The sequence below is a fragment of the Nyctereutes procyonoides genome, unplaced genomic scaffold (assembly GCF_905146905.1).
Source record: "Nyctereutes procyonoides isolate TBG_1078 unplaced genomic scaffold, NYPRO_anot_genome, whole genome shotgun sequence".
Lineage (NCBI taxonomy): Eukaryota > Metazoa > Chordata > Mammalia > Carnivora > Canidae > Nyctereutes > Nyctereutes procyonoides.
In genome coordinates, this window is record NW_026575024.1 from 16,340,069 (window position 1) to 16,357,999 (window position 17,931).

General features: G+C 50.1%; 1 protein-coding gene across 1 annotated transcript in view; it reads right to left on the reverse strand.

The window, feature by feature from the left end:
• Nucleotides 1–15,063, reverse strand: part of TOX2 (TOX high mobility group box family member 2) — a 133,016-nt gene extending 117,953 nt beyond the window's left edge. Inside the window, exon 1 of the mRNA XM_055302779.1 lies at nt 14,965–15,063. Coding sequence (XP_055158754.1) covers nt 14,965–15,063 — 99 coding nt within the window. The remainder of the gene's footprint in view (nt 1–14,964) is intronic.
• Between the last annotated feature and the right edge of the window lie 2,868 nt (nt 15,064–17,931).

Below are 17,931 nucleotides of genomic sequence, written 5' to 3' on the forward strand. Positions count from 1 at the left end.
TGGGGGGAGCCAGCTGGGGCAGAACAGTTTGTGGCTCTGAATCTTCAGGACGAGACGCACCCAAATCAACACTGCTCTTGAGTCTGCATGGTGCATGGCAGGGGACCTTCTCATATTCCCTAAACTTTATGGCAGGTAACATAATCTTCATGATTTACAGTTTAATAAAAAGAGAAGGGGTAATAACTTCAGGAGAGAAGGCACCAAAAAATTCCTGCTTGCTCAACAGAAATGTTCCCACGAGCTGGGGATCTTGTTATCTCTGAAGGCCAGACTGACTGCCCCAGATACCCAACACAGGCGAGTGGGAGCTACATCTCCCTCCCGAATGCACCAAGGTCACCACCAGCAGGGACACGGGAGGGGGACAAAACAAGGGCCTGAGGTCGGTCAGTCCTTGCCCCAGAAGTCAAGCATTGATTAAAATATGTGAGGATTTTCAATATCAGCCCTCTTGACTCTACTTCAACTCTTTTCCTTGGGCTCAGCAGCAGGTGAGGGTGGCATGTCATTACAATGGGAATTTATATTTATTAACACTTGCAGGCCCCAGGGCCCCTGGCTGGCTCAGTCCGCAGAGCGTGCAACTCTTGATCTCAGAGTTGTAAGTTCGAGCCCCATGTTCGGTGTAGAGATTACTTACATGAATAAATAAAAACATAAAACCAAAATAAAATACTTGCCGGCACCAGACACTGCCTCTCACATGTATATGTTTAATCGTCCTGACAACAATGCACAAATAAGACAAGGCCCAGAGACAATGAGTGATTTATTCTTGGAAACACAGCCTAGGATATGTTATAGTGGCCATCTTCTGGAAAGTATAGCCTCCACTCTGATTCATTCATTTTTTTCAACAACTTTTTATTGAGCACCTACTACACAGACACCATACTAAGGCACTGGGGACTCATTGGTAAAGAAAACAAACATAACCCTCCCCCCGCCCCAGTGGTCTAAAAGATGGAACAGACACTCAAGTAATCTCATAGAAACATCATGCAATGGGGAAAAATACACTAGAAGCTGTGATGGAGAATAATGGGATAAGCACAGTGATGTGGAGGTCAGAGTCTTTGAGAAGACAAAGAAAAATGAACGGGAGCCAGCCATGTGAAGAATGAAGGCAAAAAACATTCCAGGCAAAGGGAACAGCATGTGCAAAGCCCCTCAGCCTAAAAAGAGCACCGCGGGGGAGACTGGGAGGGGAGAGGAGTAAGACCAGGGTGGCTAGAATGGAGTCAAGGAGGGGGAGGCTGGCTTTGCTCACTACCATATCCCCAGCACGAAGCCTGGTGCCTCAGACAGAGCAGCTCGTAATAAGGCTGGAAAAGCAGGCAGGGGCTAGATTGCACCAGGATTTATGGACCCAAAAAGGCATTTGATGTTATCTACACACCAGGGAAAGCCGTTGGAAGGTCTGAAGCAGAGGCCTGATTTAGGCAAGTAAGACTTCACCAAGGCATAACAGAGAGCCATTGTGTGGTTTTGCCCAGAGAAATGACAGGATTCAATTTACACATCAGAAAGATCTTGATCGTGGCCTGGGTAGCTCCTCAGCTCATCCTGATGTGTGACTTGTGGTCACTGAATAGTAAATGTCTCCCAAAGCCAAGTATCCCCAGCTGGCATGTGGGAGGTAGCCGCCCTTCAGAAAAGCAAGACAAAGCAGAAAATGACAGGATGTGTTGATGGAGCATCAGATGGGCACAGGGCTGTCAGCAGATGGAAAATTGTCCCAGAGAACGCCTCAACAGGGTCGTGGCTTATTGTTAATGTCGAGCCATTAGGAAAACACAATTATGTGCTTCACTGATACAGTAAGACATAATCTCAGAGTGCAAACATTTATCGCTTTCCAAAAAAAAAAAAAAAGAGGTAAGACAACTAACACAAGAGCCACTGGAGGAAATGCTTGCATCGTACAGGTGGCTGGACAAACCCTCCAGCTTGTTGGTTTTTTTCTCCTTTTCATTTAAAGTCAAATGTTTGGCTCTTGGGCATCCATGGATAGATTTGGAAAGGTAATTAAAATGAACTATCCCAGGTGCTTAAACATACATTATTATCTCATTTAATTTCATAAGCAGGTAGGCACTAATAACCCCATTTTATAGATGAGGAAACTGAGGCCCAGAGGTATTAAGTAGCTTTCCAAATGCCCCTGCTTCCCTCACCAGCTTTATCTCTTGATACTCTGGTCCTCTCCTATGCCTTTGTACATGCTGTCCCTTCTACTTGGAATGCTTTTCTCTACCTTCTCCACCTCACCAATTCATCTTCAAGCACCAACTGGGTGTACCCTCCTCTGGGAAGACTTCTCTACTACCCTGGCCTGGCCTGGTAATACCACACCCATTTGGAATTGTTTATTTTTTGCCTATCTCGCTAATAAGACTGTGGCTCCTCAAGGGCAAGGGCCAGGTCTTAAACACCTATTCTCACCTGGCATCTACCATAAAGCCCTGCATACAGCAGGTAGTGAATGTTCTTTGCAAGGCTGAATGAAGGAATGCACTCTCAATAAGTTGCAAAGCCTGGATTTGATCCCAAGCCAATATGACTCCACAGTGTATCTCCTGGCCAGAGTTTATGTCTACATCTTATACAGATCAATTAGAAAACATAAACAAGCATGGACTATATTATAGCCATACTGAGAACATCATTCATCCTCCCAAAAGAGATCCCAAAAAGCACCACTTCTCTGGGGGAAACAGGATGGTGTATACCGGGTAAAGGGTTAAACAAATCCTTTTCCCTTTTGCAAGAGAATTTCACCTTTGTTAACTGTCTAGCAGAAGTGGAAACCTGATGAAGGTAAGATGTTAACAATGTCACTAGGCACCCCTGCTTATGGTAAAAATGACCCCTGACTGGTAAACTGCATCTGGACTGAAGATAACTATAAATAAATTCTAAATATCTGATAATGAAACCAAACTTTTCCTGAGTGAAGGAGACTCTTACAACTAGGTTTCTTGCAAGAAACCCCTGAAGTGAAGACTATGAAACTGTTACAGGAGCTATGGGTCCTTTGGGGAATAAGGCTTCTGAGCCAGGGTGACTTCCAAACCCACCCCTTGTGGGTCTCATTCCCTTGCACTTACACTAAAACCTGGGGAGTGGGAGGGGGGCAGGCCAAGAGAAGAGCTGGAGGCCACCTCCATGGATTAAGGCAAAGGCCATGGCTAGAACTACTCCTGCAGAAGAGGAAGAGATCCTGTGTCCTGCTGGCAGGTGCTGGGTCCTGCCCACCTCTTTCAAGGAGACGGGGACCAAGTGTCACCCATGTGTATCTTGTGAGTCTGAATGTTTAACTGAACCTCATAGAGTCCCTGTGGGAAAAACAATAAGAAATAAGGGAAATGACACAGAGAGAAAGGAAACCATACCAACCAAAACCACCATTATACCTATTCTGAACAGGAAAGTTCCTGAGACTCTACCATTTATACCATTTATAAAAGACAAAAAATCTGGGATGGAGACTATGTTTGCTGTCCTACAAAAGGCCCAGGTGACCTGAATGGTAGCTGGCAGCAGGAGTGAGGGAGGGCATGACTTACATGATCTCCCAGAGGCCTCACCACAAACCTGAGAGGCAATTACGGTTATGTGAGAACACTGGAGATCAGAGAAGTTAAGTGATAGGTCCTAAGTCATACAGCTTGTAAGTGACAAGATATGAAACCAGGCACTGCCATTGAACTCAAAATCACATATGAATCCACCACCTGATTTTACAAAACAATTACCTTACAGCTCAGGTGAATGTATAGATTAGAAACAAGCATGGGGGTTGGGGTGAAAGGACCTCTGTAAATAATGTAGGTAGCACCCTCTAGGCATTCAGTAAATATTTGCGAATTAAATGAGCAACAAAAGGCCCAGGGTCCATATTCCACATTATCAAGTTCAGTTTGAGTCAAAACAGCAAAATGGAACAATAAAATTTATGCATGAGATTGACCCTGGGTTATACTACTGAGTTGGATTCATTTCCAACAAGTTTCTAAATCATTCCTGCAAATTAGGCCCAACTTCAAGATAAGCACGTTTTAATTAGCTGTAATGTGAAGGCATTCTATTACCAAGTGATGTTTGAAGTTGAAAACCAAGGCAGAAGGCTCAGCTGGGAATCCTCAGGCCCAGAAGAGCCAATGCATTAACAGTAAAACCAAGGGACACTCCTGCATCCCAGCAGAGAGCACAAACTCCACCTGGCACCGTAGAGGCTGCCCAAGAGAGTAACAGAGACAGCACACTCTGAACTCCAGCTCAGCCAACCAGCAACTCTGCTGCCTTTTGTAATGTGACCTACTTAGACCCCAGTTTTCTCATCTGCAAAATGGGGACATACGTGCCTGGCATAGTTCTTATGAAGGCTCAATGAGATGATACAAGAATGAGCCTGAAATGGGTAAATGTTCAGTGAATAAATTTGTGCTTATTTCTGCCCTACTTTTCTCCATAAGGTAGCACAAAATTTAAAAATAAAAATCAGTGAGAGGGGACGTTTTGTTCAAGATGTCAGACAGACACACACTTTTTGCTTCTCCTCTCTTCTAAACAACACTAGAATGGGAAAAAAAGATATATACACACAACAAAACATATACATACATTTATATTCATGATTCATACATACACACATATATTCATAATTCAGATAGATGGGTGGGTTAAAATGAAATAACTCCAAAAAGCCCCCATAAGAACAAAAGAAAGGGCTGGGGATCAAAAACACTAAGAGTGACAGGAAGTAAGAAGTGAGACAAAGAAGCCTATCAGCTCCAAGGGCACCAGCACACCAACATAAGACCTCTGGAAAAGCTATCATCCTAACTGAACCCCAGAAATCCCCGAAGAGAGGCAGCAGGGACTGGAAGCCCTGGGCCAGGGATGTGCCTAGACCTTGGGGTTAGCCTACAGACCTCAAAGAAGCTGACTGTTGGATCTGCCTTCAGGCTAAAGCCCAGGAGAAGGACTCAAATTAAATGAGGGATCTGCCTCAGGGATTCCTCCCTGTGGATAGGCATGAGGCAGGAAAAACAGAGGCACCAGAGCCCTTGAGTAACTGCTGGTCTATATGAGAAACAGATTCCCCCAACCTCAAGTGAGCTTGTCCCATGCACTAAGAGAAGTCCTCAGCTTTGAGTGTCCACCCACAGACCACACCAGGGCACCTAAAATCAACATTCATATTGCTTACCCACATAATCATGGTTCTCACAGGCATTGAAGAAAGTCACAACTACAGAATAGATCAGTCTAGATCTCTGTTTACAATTAAATGTCAACCAAGCATTACCAGGCATATGTAGAAAATATCAGCATAAAAAGAGGCCTAATATGGACAGAAGAACTAACCACCAAGAAAACAGAGTTAACACAAAAAACAGAAGATAACTTTTTCACTGTATTATAATCTTCAAAAAGACTCAAAATATTCACATATCCATTAGAAAAAAGGAATGAGATGCTCTGATACAAGATCAATCCAGAAACAATACAAAATTCTGGGAAATGAAAAAAGTGACAATAAACTTATTAGTTTAACTGAAGAATGGTTATGACTAGAAGTAATCCCACCCAACTTCCCTTGGGGGTTAGCCCTGGGGAATGGGGCTAAGAGGGCAGTGGGGAGAGGAAATGGGAATGGGTGCGCCCCCCCCATGTTTTCTTTTACACCCTACTATATTTCTGTGTATCTTACAAAGAATAAAAACAAATTTCCAAAAAAGATGGCAGGACTCAAGATAAAGTAGGAAAATGACAGAAGAGGGAAATGAAATTGGGAAGTTAACAAGCAAAATATATGTGTGATATCCCATACCTCCAAGCCTCCTGGGAGCTCAGAGAAAGTGGAAACAATAGGGATAGGATAGCCATGGACAATGGCCAACACTGAGGCAGGGACCAGGTGCAGAGCCTCTTGTTGAAGCTGTGATAGGACTCCAGCCCAAGGAGAGAGCCAGGTCCCCTGCGCAGACCTGACTCCCCCAGGCACAGCCCAGAAGCTTCTCTGAAATCAGTGTGGAGTCCTCTCCTCCACACAAGAGAGTGCATGACATCTCAGTAAGAGAAATTCATTCAGCCCCAGAAACTTCCATTAATAATGATTCTTCTTCACCCAGACCTAAGAAGCAATTATCCCACAGTTCTCATTCACATCATGAGATGGGAAAGAATCCTCAGCAAGTGACTCAAACACTCTAAAAATCGTCAACATCCTGGTCCTTGACTTCCTGGGAAGTCTTTTTTTTAAAAAAAAAAAAAAAGATTTTATTTATTTCTTCATAGACAGAGACAGAGACACAGGCAGAGGGAGAAGCAGGCTCCATGCAGGGAGCCCAACGTGGGACTCGATCCAGGATCACACTCCAGGCTGCAGGCGGCGCCAAACCGCTGCGCCACCTGGGCTGCCCCCCTGGGAAGTCTTTCAAAAGGAAGGGGAGTTTTTTCCCTAAGATGCCTCTCCCTGAAATAGGCACTTTGGTATTTCCCCTTCTATGCATTCATCCCCAGCGGCTGGGAATGTCACAGTTGTACCCCTCACTGGGAATGAATCTCTTTGTCACAGGGACAAGGAGAGATGCCTTGATGCCAATGACTGGATGTAGTGAGAAACAAAAAGGCATGATCAGCTCTCTTGTCCCAGTTTGGCACAACTCTGAAGAGCTACCCCAGATCAGTGACCATGTTCCAGGCCAATGGAACATGCTTCTCCCTCTGCCCAATACTGCTTCCCTTACTCCCTTACAGCTACACTTCCTGGGAACTTCCCCCCAAATAAATCTTCCACAGACAACTCTCCATCTCAGAGTCTGTGTCCAAGGAAGCCAATGTACAACTCTCTACATGGTGAAGAAGACTGTCCCCATAACCTCTGGAGGGCCTGAAGAACTCAAGGGTCTCTGGGATACCTGTGTCTGAGCGAAGGCTACATGGCCCAGGCCAGCAATATGTCCCCAGTGTCCTAAGCCAAGGTGGGAAAACCTACTCACATCCCAGTCTAGAGCCATGTTCTCCTATGTATACTCCCCAGGCCAGCAACATCAGCATTACTTGTTAGCACTGCAGCTTTTCAGCTCTTCCCCTAGACCTACTGAGTCAGAACTTCTGAAAGGGGCACCCAGCGATCTGTGTTTCAACTGCCCCCCAGGTGATTCTGCTGCACTAAAGTTTGAGAAGAGCTTACTACTGGATGCAATCAAACACAAATCATTAAGCTTTTCCATCAGCAGAAGACCAAGAGACAGCTTGGCAGCAATCTGATCCAGCAACATGAAACATTCCATACTCTGCTCCACACCTCTGGCTCCAAGGCACTCCTCTACTTAAAACCCAACCACCTATTTACCCCAAAGATATTAATGTAGTAAAACGCCAGGACACCTGCACCCCAATGTTCATAACAGCAATGTCCACAAGAGCCAAACTGTGCAAGGAGCCACAATGTCCTTTGGCAGATGAATGGATAAAGAAGATGTGGTGTGTGTGTGTATATATATATATACACACACACCACACACACATACACACACAATGGAACATTACTGACCCATCAGAAAGGGTGGATACCTACCATTTGTGTCAATGTGGGTGGAACTGGAAGGTATTACACTGAGTGAAATAAATCAATCAGAGAAGGATAATCATCATATGGTTTCACTCATATGCAGAATATGAGAAATAGTGAAAGGGACTATAAGGGAAAGGAGGGAAACTGAGTGGGGAAAAATTAGAGAGGAAGACAAACCTGAGAAACTCCTAACTCTGGGAAACAAAGGGTTGCAGAAGGAGAGGAGAGTGGGGGGGGGGGGGGGATGGGGTGACTGGGTGACAGGCACTAAGGAGGGAACTTGATGGGATGATCACTGGGTGTTATATGTTAGCAAATTGAATTTAAATAAATTTTTTTTAAAAAAGGAAAAATTTTTTTAATTTAAAAAATAAAGCCCAACCAGCTGGGATGTGACACTCTTTATGACAATCTCTGCCGGTGTCCCAGCTCCCCTGTAGGCAGGCCTCCTTGCCTTAGGCTGAGAGTACCCCCAAACCACCCTTCAGGCCCCCTTGCAGTGGCTCTTCCTTCTGCCTAGAGCACCCTTCCATGAATTCTACATGCCTCCACATAGCCCACCTGGCGTTTCCTTTAAGACTCTGCCCTGTGAGGCCTTATTACACCCCTGGCACTTCCCCAATTACATATTTAATTAAAACTCTGCATTTTGAGGCATGTTACAGATCCACACAGCCTTTCATCTAGTAAATACAAGTTTCCCATTGAGTTGCTGAGCCTTCAGGATAAGGCTGGATCCCCTGGCACACAGTAGGGACTCAATAAAAACCTGAAAATCTGAGAAGCCCAACAGTAAATGAATAATTACATATTGAAAAACCACAGTCTTGTTGCTCATTCTAGCAGGCACCAGAAGTTTGCTGTTATACAGTAGCAAGTTTGAGCATCAGGATAATTGATCAAAATTTATTATCCCATGTTATACAGCATGTTTTCACTAAGAAATAAAATTGCAATTTACCACGACTCATTAAGTTAATAATTACTTACCATATGTTTTTATTGCTGCTCCCAAACCACACTGGAAAATCACTATGCAGGTTTTTGGTCCATGTACATAGGATGACTGCCAACCACGTGGATACAGAATTCACTGACAGTGAAAAGCAGGACTAAAATACCGAACAGAAAGCACACGCTCTTAAGCTCTACCACTCTTATCTCCATGACTTTTTAGTTTACCTGCACCACATTTTCCAGTTCAGTGGTTCTCAAACAGGAGTATTTTTGCTCCGCAGGGGATACTTGGCAAAGCCTGGAGACTTTTTTTGGCTATTGTGAGAGGAGGTGCTACTGGCACCTAATCAGTAGAGGCCAGGGATGCAACTATGCATCTTATAATGTTATAATGCACAAAACAGCCCCCCCCCCAAACAAGGAATTATCAGGTCCAAAGTGTCCACAGTGCTGATGCTGGAAAACACTATTCTAGATCAAAGGAACGTCCATTTCTGTTTCTTCAACCTGAACCTCATAGCAACCATATGAAGAAGGTATTACCGCCCCCTTGTATGGATGAGAAAACTGAGACCTAGTGCGGTTAAGTGAGGTACACAAGGTCACCAGCCCACTCCAACAAATGGTGCAGCTGCAAAGTGAACCAGTCTCCTTTGCCCAACAAACCCCAACTCCCCTCCCACACAGATTCAAGAAGGAAACAGACGCCAAGGAAATGAGCAGGTCCTTGTTTATTCATTAGGCTGAAGGGTCCACCCCGAGACTGTTTCAAACCAGATACAGGAAAAATATCAGACCCAGAGACCGAGGCATGGAAACATCTGATGTTAGGAGGACCCCTCCCCTGCAGCAGCTGGGACGGTTGGTCCTCCAGCATCCAGCACTGAAACAGGTTCCTCCAGCATTTTAATTTTCAATTGTGCAGCTCTTTATGAATAGAAATGAAAGCGTTTCCTGCTGGGGCCACAGGCTGTGTATGCATGATCTCCAACCTCAAGGCACCCCCACGGGGGAGGTGCTGCTATGCCCATTTTGCAGATGAGGAGACTGAAGCATGGGGAAGTTAAAAAACTTGCCTGTGCTGATGATGGCAGCATTCAAACCCAGTTCTGCGAGGTTCCAGGACTTAGACTGTCTTCATATCTTGAGACTAGTTCTAGAAAATCAGAGAGGCAAAATAGCTGGCCCTATGGAATCATATGGGGCTGGCAGTCCTGCAGGGGATTCCTGGGATAAGGGTGAGGTGTGGAGCCTTGTTCTGGATGCATAGACACTCAGCTGCTCTTCCAGGTTTCCTGGCTGCTCTCTGTGCTGGGCTCTGTCCTCTGGGCCTACTTGGGTAAGCTCCTCTAGGAATGGCAGGTCAGCCAAAAGACTCTTGGCCCTGGCTATGCCCTAGATTTGATACGCTCAGTAAAATCTTCTAAGAGCCAAAGAGATGCCAAGTTCCAAACTACAGAGGAAAACTGGTGAGCCTTGAATTCATTCATGCATTCATTCATTCAGCAAATATTTATTGAACCCCCTAAGTGTCAGACCAGCTCTGGGAATGAATACAAAAGTGAAGATAGACACAGTGGTTCCTGCCCTCTGAAGCATATCAGGGTGCATCTCCTCTAAAAGTATCATCTTCATCCTTCCTGGGTGTACTACACTTTACTTACAAAGGACATGCCCAGGCTCCATTCATCATATCTCCACACCACAGCTCCCTATCTCACTAGACTGATGTTCACTGATTTGCTTTCCCTTTGCCAAGAGGGAAACAGAGGCCCAGAGAAGGGCACTGTCATGCTCAAGGTCACTTCGCAGAATGGGGGATGGGGGGGCGGGGTGGAGCAGCAGTGCTGGGCCTGACCTGTGGCTCCTGACATTCATAAGGTACAGAAGTTTCGTGGTAAGGACCCTTCAGGACAGACTAGGGGAGGGGGCTACAGTAAACACATTTAGATGGAAAGTAAAGAAGAGCTTCTTAACATCCTGCAGAGTCCCCAGGACCAGCCATCTCAGCTCAGAGTTCATCTGGCCCAGGTCCACCCACAACCACCTGTGCCCCTACAGAAACCAGCAGTGGGGACCTCACCTACCAGAAACGCTGAGCAGGCCTCACAAATCTTAAGTACAGGTGAGGTGGAGACAGCATCTCCCACTTCTTGGATTTTCATCCCAAGGAGATTCCAATCATTCACTAGCTGAGCTTGTGTTGATCCCCGACAAGATACAAGATGCTGTGCCCAGGGGATCCCTGGGTGGCGCAGCGGTTTGGCGCCTGCCTTTGGCCCAGGGCGCGATCCTGGAGACCCGGGATCGAATCCCACATCGGGCTCCCGGTGCATGGAGCCTGCTTCTCCCTCTGCCTGTGTCTCTGCCTCTCTCTCTCTCTCTGTGACTATCATAAATAAATAAAAAAAAAATTAAAAAAAAAAAGATGCTGTGCCCAGATCTGTGTGGGTGGGGAGTTCCATCACTTACCCACGCATATAGTTCCTGAGTAGTTCTGGGTCAGGCACTGTGCCAGGTGCTGGGAGCCCACAGAAACCCGTTCACAAACAACCAAACCACTGCTACACAAAGTGTGGTTGCTGGACCACCAGCAGCAGCATCAGAGAGTTCATTACACATGCAAATTCCCACAAGAAGACTTGTAAAATGTTCACAGAGGCTTTACTCATATATTCATAGTAGCCCCAACCTGGAAACAAACCTGAACATCCACTGGCAGGTGAACAGATAAACCAATTGAGCTACATTCATACAACATAATATTACTTAGCAGTAAAACAGAATTACGGATATACACAACATGGATAAATCTTAACACTATGTTGAGCAAAATGAAAACAGATGCAAAGATGTGTATGTTGCATATGAAATTCTAGAAATTAAATACACTTAGTACACTGAAACTGAACTTAAATAAAAGCACTGATAATAGAAATCAGATAAGTCGTTTCCTGCAGAGGTGGGGATAGAGACTGTGGGCTGGAAAGGGGCATGAGGGAACTTTCTGGGGTATGGAAAATGTGAATTGGGATGGTGGTTACACAGGTGTTTGTATTTGTGAAAACTCATGGAACTATACACTTAAAATTTGCATTTTATTTTACGTCAATCATACCTCAGTAAAAAAAAAAAAAATAAGCAACAAATCATTTGCCCTAGATCACAAAGCCACAACTAGAGATTCGAACCCAGGTTTGTCAAATTCCAATGGTCTGTTTACACTAGTCTGCCGCAGTTGATGAGGGGCCCCAGGCAATGCCCTCAGCCTGGTAAAGAGCCTTGTCAAAAGTCAGAATAAAGGGACTTCACAGATACCCAAGGAAGAGTATCATAGTCTCCCCTCAACTCCTAGAGACTTGAGGGCAGGGCACCTAAGTGTCAAGCTCAGAGTCAAGAAATTTGGGATCAGGCCTAAATTCTGCTCTTCACACACAGAGTAGTATACTCTGTGACTCTGTTTCCCCTCTATGAAGCAAGGTAGAAAGAGAGGATTAGTGGTTCCCAGCATGGGTCCACAGATCCTGGGAGCCACAGGGCCACAAGCTCCTACGCTCACTAAGCACTGTTATTACAGGAAATGACTAATGTGCCTGTCTCATACCTGGTAAGCTATTTTTCAAATGTATGTTAATATTATTGTGATTAATAAAATAACATCTATCTCAAAGCAAAAATGAAACCATAGCAGCTTTTGCCATTACGTATTTTCTCAAACAAAAGATGGCAAAAGAACAGCCACTGCTCATGACTTGGTTTAAAGTGGCTGGAATCTCCGTGTAGAGTATCACTAAGGGGACAGTCACCAAGGGAACAGTCACCAAGGGCCCTTCCGGGTCAACTGCCCCACAGTTATCCGGCATCATTTGGGCAAATGCTTGCCCTTATGTTTCTCAGGCCTAGGCCCCTGTGGGGACAAGCCTCTTGGAAGGACCAAGCCCCCAGTATGCATGCTGTGTCGTGGTTCTGCAGCCCAACCTACAGGCCCCAAGCGTGGTCATGGCTGCATCTTGGGCCTCAGTTTCCCCTCCATGTTCTGATAGTGATCAGCTGTAAGAATGGAGCCTGGGCATTTCCCTCCCCAGGCCCTCACCATCAGACCCTGGTCACAATGTGCCCCACATGCCAACCACCAGCGCTAAAGATGACTGCCCCCTTGGGATCTGCTACCAGCAGGCATCCGATCACCGGGAGCTGAGCCCAGTGACTTCCCCTGCCTCATCCTGCCACAAGCCTGAAGACTGAGAAGCAGGTCTCACATCCAGGTGCGAGGTCACACCCTTCTCCCCGCCTACCTTGGTGGCCCAGCTGCCACCTCTTCCACCTGTACACACCGTGGGCTCTGGGCCAGAAGTCCGAGATTACAAACGGGCTTCTCATTCCCTGAGTGGCTCCTTCCCCGGCCGGCCGGGTTTCACACTGGTTCTTGGTGCCGAGTCAGGGCTTCGCAGGGCAGCAGAATAAAGCAGGGGCACAGCGGGGCACAGCGGGGCGCCCCCCCCAACCCCCCGCAGAAGGCCCACAGGGGACCACCGCACTCTGGCGGGGTTTACAGAAACCTCACTCTCAAAAGGCGCAGTCCAGGCTCAAGGCCACGCACCCGCCAACCCAGACTTCGAGGCACAAATTCCCGATCCCCGCGCGCGCCCCCAAACCAGGGCCTGGAACCTTGCCAACTTACTGTTAAAAAAAAAAGTAAAGCCAAGGGCAGAAGCCAGTCCAGCTGCCCCCGCAGCCCGCGGTCTCCTCCTCTCTCAAGACTCCACTTGCTACTTTTAATCAATTTTCCCTCCATCAGACTGGAAGCAGCCCGAGAACCGGCCTTCCCTCAGGACACCCTCCCCCACTCCGCTTCCAACTTTGCCGGCCCCGGACAAAGATGATCCCACCCACCCGCTGTGAGCCCTCGCTGGCCGCCCAGCTCGTCCCTCGCGCCGGGCTCTCCTGGCCCAGGAGCCCGGGCCCCATCGCGGGGACTGCGAGGGCTTTGCCCTGCGACCCTCCAGGCTGCTCCCCGGCCCCCGGGCCCCCGGGCCCCCGTTCCGCGCGGGGCCGCCCCTGCCCGCAGCCGCCACACAGCCAGGCGCTCCGCCGAGGCCCGAGGGCCGCCCACCCCGCCGCCGCCGCGCACTCGCCGCGCCTCGGAGCCCGCGCCGCTCGCCGGGGCCGCGGGGAAGCCCACGCGCGCGGTTCAGTCCGGGCTCCGAGGGGCCAGGGACGCACCGACAGGCGGCCTCGCGAACTAAGTTTGAAAGTTCCCTCCGCGGCGAGGGAAGGGGTGCGGCGGCGCAGGGCATCGCGGCGCCCCGGGCCGGCCTCGGCGCGGAGAGCGAGCGGATCCGACGTCCCGGTTCGGGGGCCGCGGCGGGGCAGCGGGGGCCAGCGGGGCGCGGGGCGCGGGGCGCGGGGGCGCGGGGCGCGGGTGTCGTCACCGCAGCCCCAGCCCCGCCGGGAGGGCCGCCCGCTCGCGCTCCGTTCCCGGGAGGGGCCAGGCCTCGATGGGCCGTAGCGCCCCCGGAATCCCAGGCCCCGCCGGGCGGGGACGGCCAGTGAGCGCGCCGCCGCCGCCGCCGCCGCCAAGTGAAAGCCCCGACGCGCGAGTTAGAGCCCGAGGGGCGCGGGGTGCGGGGGCGCGGGGGTAGGGTACGGGGGCGCGGGCGCGGGGTACGGGGGCGCGGAGTGCGAGGGTGCGGGGGCGCTGGGGGCGCGGGGTGCGGGGCGGGGGGCGCTGGGTGCGGGGGCGCTGGGTGCCGGGGGCGCGGGGCGCTGGGTGCGGGGGCGCTGGGTGCCGGGGGCGCGGGGCGCTGGGTGCCGGGGCGCGGGGGCGCGGGGCGCTGGGTGCCGGGGCGCGGGGTCCGGCCGGGGCGCCCCGGGGTCAGCGCGCGGGGCTCAGCGCGAGGCAGTGTGCGGCCGGCGGGGCCCCGCGAGCGGGACGTGACTGTCGGACCAACTTCTTTGTGTGAGTGTCGGCGGCCGCGGCTGGGCGTGACGGCGACGGGCCGCGCGAACGGGTGCCTCGTGGGCGGCGGCGCGACGGCGGGCGTGGGCGAGTGGGCCCGGCCGGCAGGGAGGCTTGCGCGCGGCGGGGCGGCGGGGCGGCGGGGGTCGCGGGCAGCCGGTGCGCGGGAGCGGCTGTCAGGGCCGGGCCGCCGGGCCGCCGGGCCGCCGTGCGGGTGACTGTCGAGGTGACTTGTGCCCGCGGGCCGGGTAACTCCGGGAGGACCTGTGCGGGCGGCAGGTGCCCGTCGGCGGGCGGACGCGGGCGGGTCCCCGCGGCCGGCCCCACGCGCCGGGGTCTCCGAGTCTCCCCGTCCACCCACCGACGCGCCAGCCGGGGACGCCCGGGCCGCCGCCGCGCGGGGTCCGAAGGCGCGGGCAGGCCGCGCCCGCCTCGGCGCCCCCCCGCCCCCGCCTACCTTGCCGCAGTGGTAATAGTCCAGGTGCGCCAGGCCGGCCGGCTCGGCCCCGGGCCGCGCGCCCACCGCGGGCGCCGAGGGGTACAGGCGGACGTCCATGGCGGGCGCGGCGGCGGCGGCGGCGGCGGCTCCCGCGGGCAGTGCCTGGGCGGGCGGCGGTGGGAGCCAGTGTGCGAGCGGGTGTGCGAGCGCGGGGGGCGGGCCGGGGGCGGGGCCCGGAGGAGCGTCCCGCCCCCGCCCCGCCCCGCCCCGCCCCGCCCGCGCGCGCTATTGTTCCGGCCGCGGGCGCCGCGGAGCGCGGGGGCCGGGGCCCAGGGCCCAGGGGAGGGGGCGCGCCCGGGGGTCCCGGAGCGCTGCGCGCCGGCGCGGACGGCCGTTTCCCAGCCCGCCTTCCCCACCCACGGTGAGGGAAGGAAGAGGCCCATGTGACACCCCTCCCCTGAAGTGGGACACTGCCCACCCTAGACATTCAGGGAGTAGGGGGCGGGGGAGGCAGGCGGCGACGGGAGCACTCGTGTAGATGGGTGCCGCCTTGCCCGGGGACCAGCAGCCCAGCGCCTGCTGCTGCTGCTGTTAGAAGGTCCTCCCCGCTTGTCCCACTGATCCGAGTCACTGCGAGAGGGGCTCTGGGAGTTACTGAGCATAAATTCTCACTTTACGTATGAGGAAACTGAGGCAAGGACAGACGCTTCAGTAATGAAGCGCCAAGTGAATGGGCTCACTGCCTCCAGAGGATCCAGGTCTGAGACAACTGATAGGGAGTCAAAAGGCCATAGAAATGGCTTAGAAACTGAAGTTCTGAGGAAGGGTCCAGAATCTACCCCCGACCCCACCCCACCCCACCCCAAGTTCTCCTGGAAAACGGAAATGGGATGGCTTCCATAGTGGAGCAGAAAGGTAATGGAAGCAATCTCCTCCCACATTAAAAAGTTCCCTAATTCCTTACATCACCTGCCAGCAACTGGCCTGTTGCTCCTCCCCTTCTCATCCAAGAATTGTCTACACTAGCAGCCTCCACCCCCTCACCCGTACTGACTGCTACCCCACTGCCTTATGGTTCCTGGCTCTGGCACACTGGGATGCCAGGCTGGAAAGTGCCAGGAGACCAGGAGGTCAGGAGGCAGAAGTGGGTCAGAGTGGGATTTTTGGATGGCAGCTGGACATGTGATGCTATTTGGAGAAAAGGGAGTGAGCCTGTCTGTTGCCCACTCAGGAGCCAGCATGGAACTTAGCTCCCAACTGCTACTTGAGCTTTCTAGGTCCTGACCATGAGCCATGACCACTATTTGTGATCATAAAGATCCACTAATACAAGATTGCTGTGGGAAACAGGCTTTCACTAAAGGTTTGGGAACAACAGAGGGAAATTACTGCTCAGAAAGGAAAACTTCCAAATAAATTTCAGCAGCCATTGTTTCTAGAAATACATTGCCGTATCTCATCCGAAGGAATTTCCCATTGGCCCCTCTACTTTTTTTCCTCTCTGGATATCCAGTTGACCCAGCACTATTTATTGAAAACATCACCTTTCTCCCAACTTCTCTGCAGTGTTAACTTTGTTCATAAATCAAGTCGTCCATATATGTCTGGTTTCTGAATTCTCAAGTCTGTTCCATTAGCCTATTTTTCTCTCCTTGTCCCATTATCACAGTATCTGAATTTCTGTAGCTTTATAGTAAGTGCCTCGAGGAATAGGTCTATACACTTTTATCTTCAGGACTGTCTTGGCTATTCTTGACATTTGCACTTCCACAGGCATTTTAAAGTCAGCTTGTATGTTTACACACACACAATCCTGCTGGGATTTTGATTGGTATGTTGATACCACATTGAATCTTTAGATCAATTTGGGTAAAAATCCACATTTTAAGTATTAAGTCTTGCTATCCATAAACATGGTATGTCCCTTTCATTCGTTTAGGTTTTTTTTTTTTTTTCATTTTAAAGTTCTCTCAGCAATGTTGTATAGCTTTCTTTTTTAAAAAAAAGATTATTTATTTACTTACTTAGAGAGGGCAGAGGGGAGGGACAGAGAGAGGGAGAGAGAATCTCAAGCAGACTCCCCACTGAGCACAGAAACTGACACAGGGCTTGATTTCACAGCTCCAAGATCACAAACTGAGCTGAAATCAAGAGCCAGACACTTGGCTCTTGACACTGAGCCACCCAGGCACTACACTTTTTTTTTTCTTTTTAGTTTTTTATGTAGAGTCCTTGCATATCTTTTACTAGATTTAGTCCTGAGTGTTTTATATCTCTGATACTATTGTAAGTAGTTTCTTTATATGGCTTTTTAATTTTCCTGTTTGTTACAAGTACAGTGCAACAGTTTTAAAACAAGTCAACAAATCCCCTCACTCTTCCATGGAGTGAAGCTTAATAACTTTCCCCTATACAAGGGATGGGTTTAATGAATGGTTTTGAACAAATAAAACATGGCAGAAATGACACATGGCTTCTGAGACTAGGTCATGAAAGTTGATACAACTTCTGCCTGGCTCCCTCTCTTGGGAACATTTGTCCTTGGGACCCTAAGCCATTATGTAAGAAGTCCTAGGCTACTGTGCTTTAAAGAAGTGGAGTGAGAGAGCGAGGTAAAGGAGGTGGTTGCTGGTATGGGCTCTGGATTAGTTGGGTTACATCTGGGAAGCACATGCACAGGAAAGCTGTTTACTGTTTCTAGGAATTGGCTAACTCTAGAAGGGGCAGTCTGTCCAGGGCCTGCAAGGCCCCATATATCAAAGCATCAAATACAGAAAAGACATGCTTAATACAAGACATGTCCACTTATCCACAGATCCCAGAGATAAAGGAGTCCTACTCCAACTATATATAGCCCCTTTACCTGAGGAATGTCCTGGCTTTAAATCAAAATGGCCACTCTTCAGAAAATACCTGTGGCCAGGGAGCTAAAAACCCAACTGTGGAAGTCCTTAGGTCTCATCATTAATATTCTCTCTCAATTTT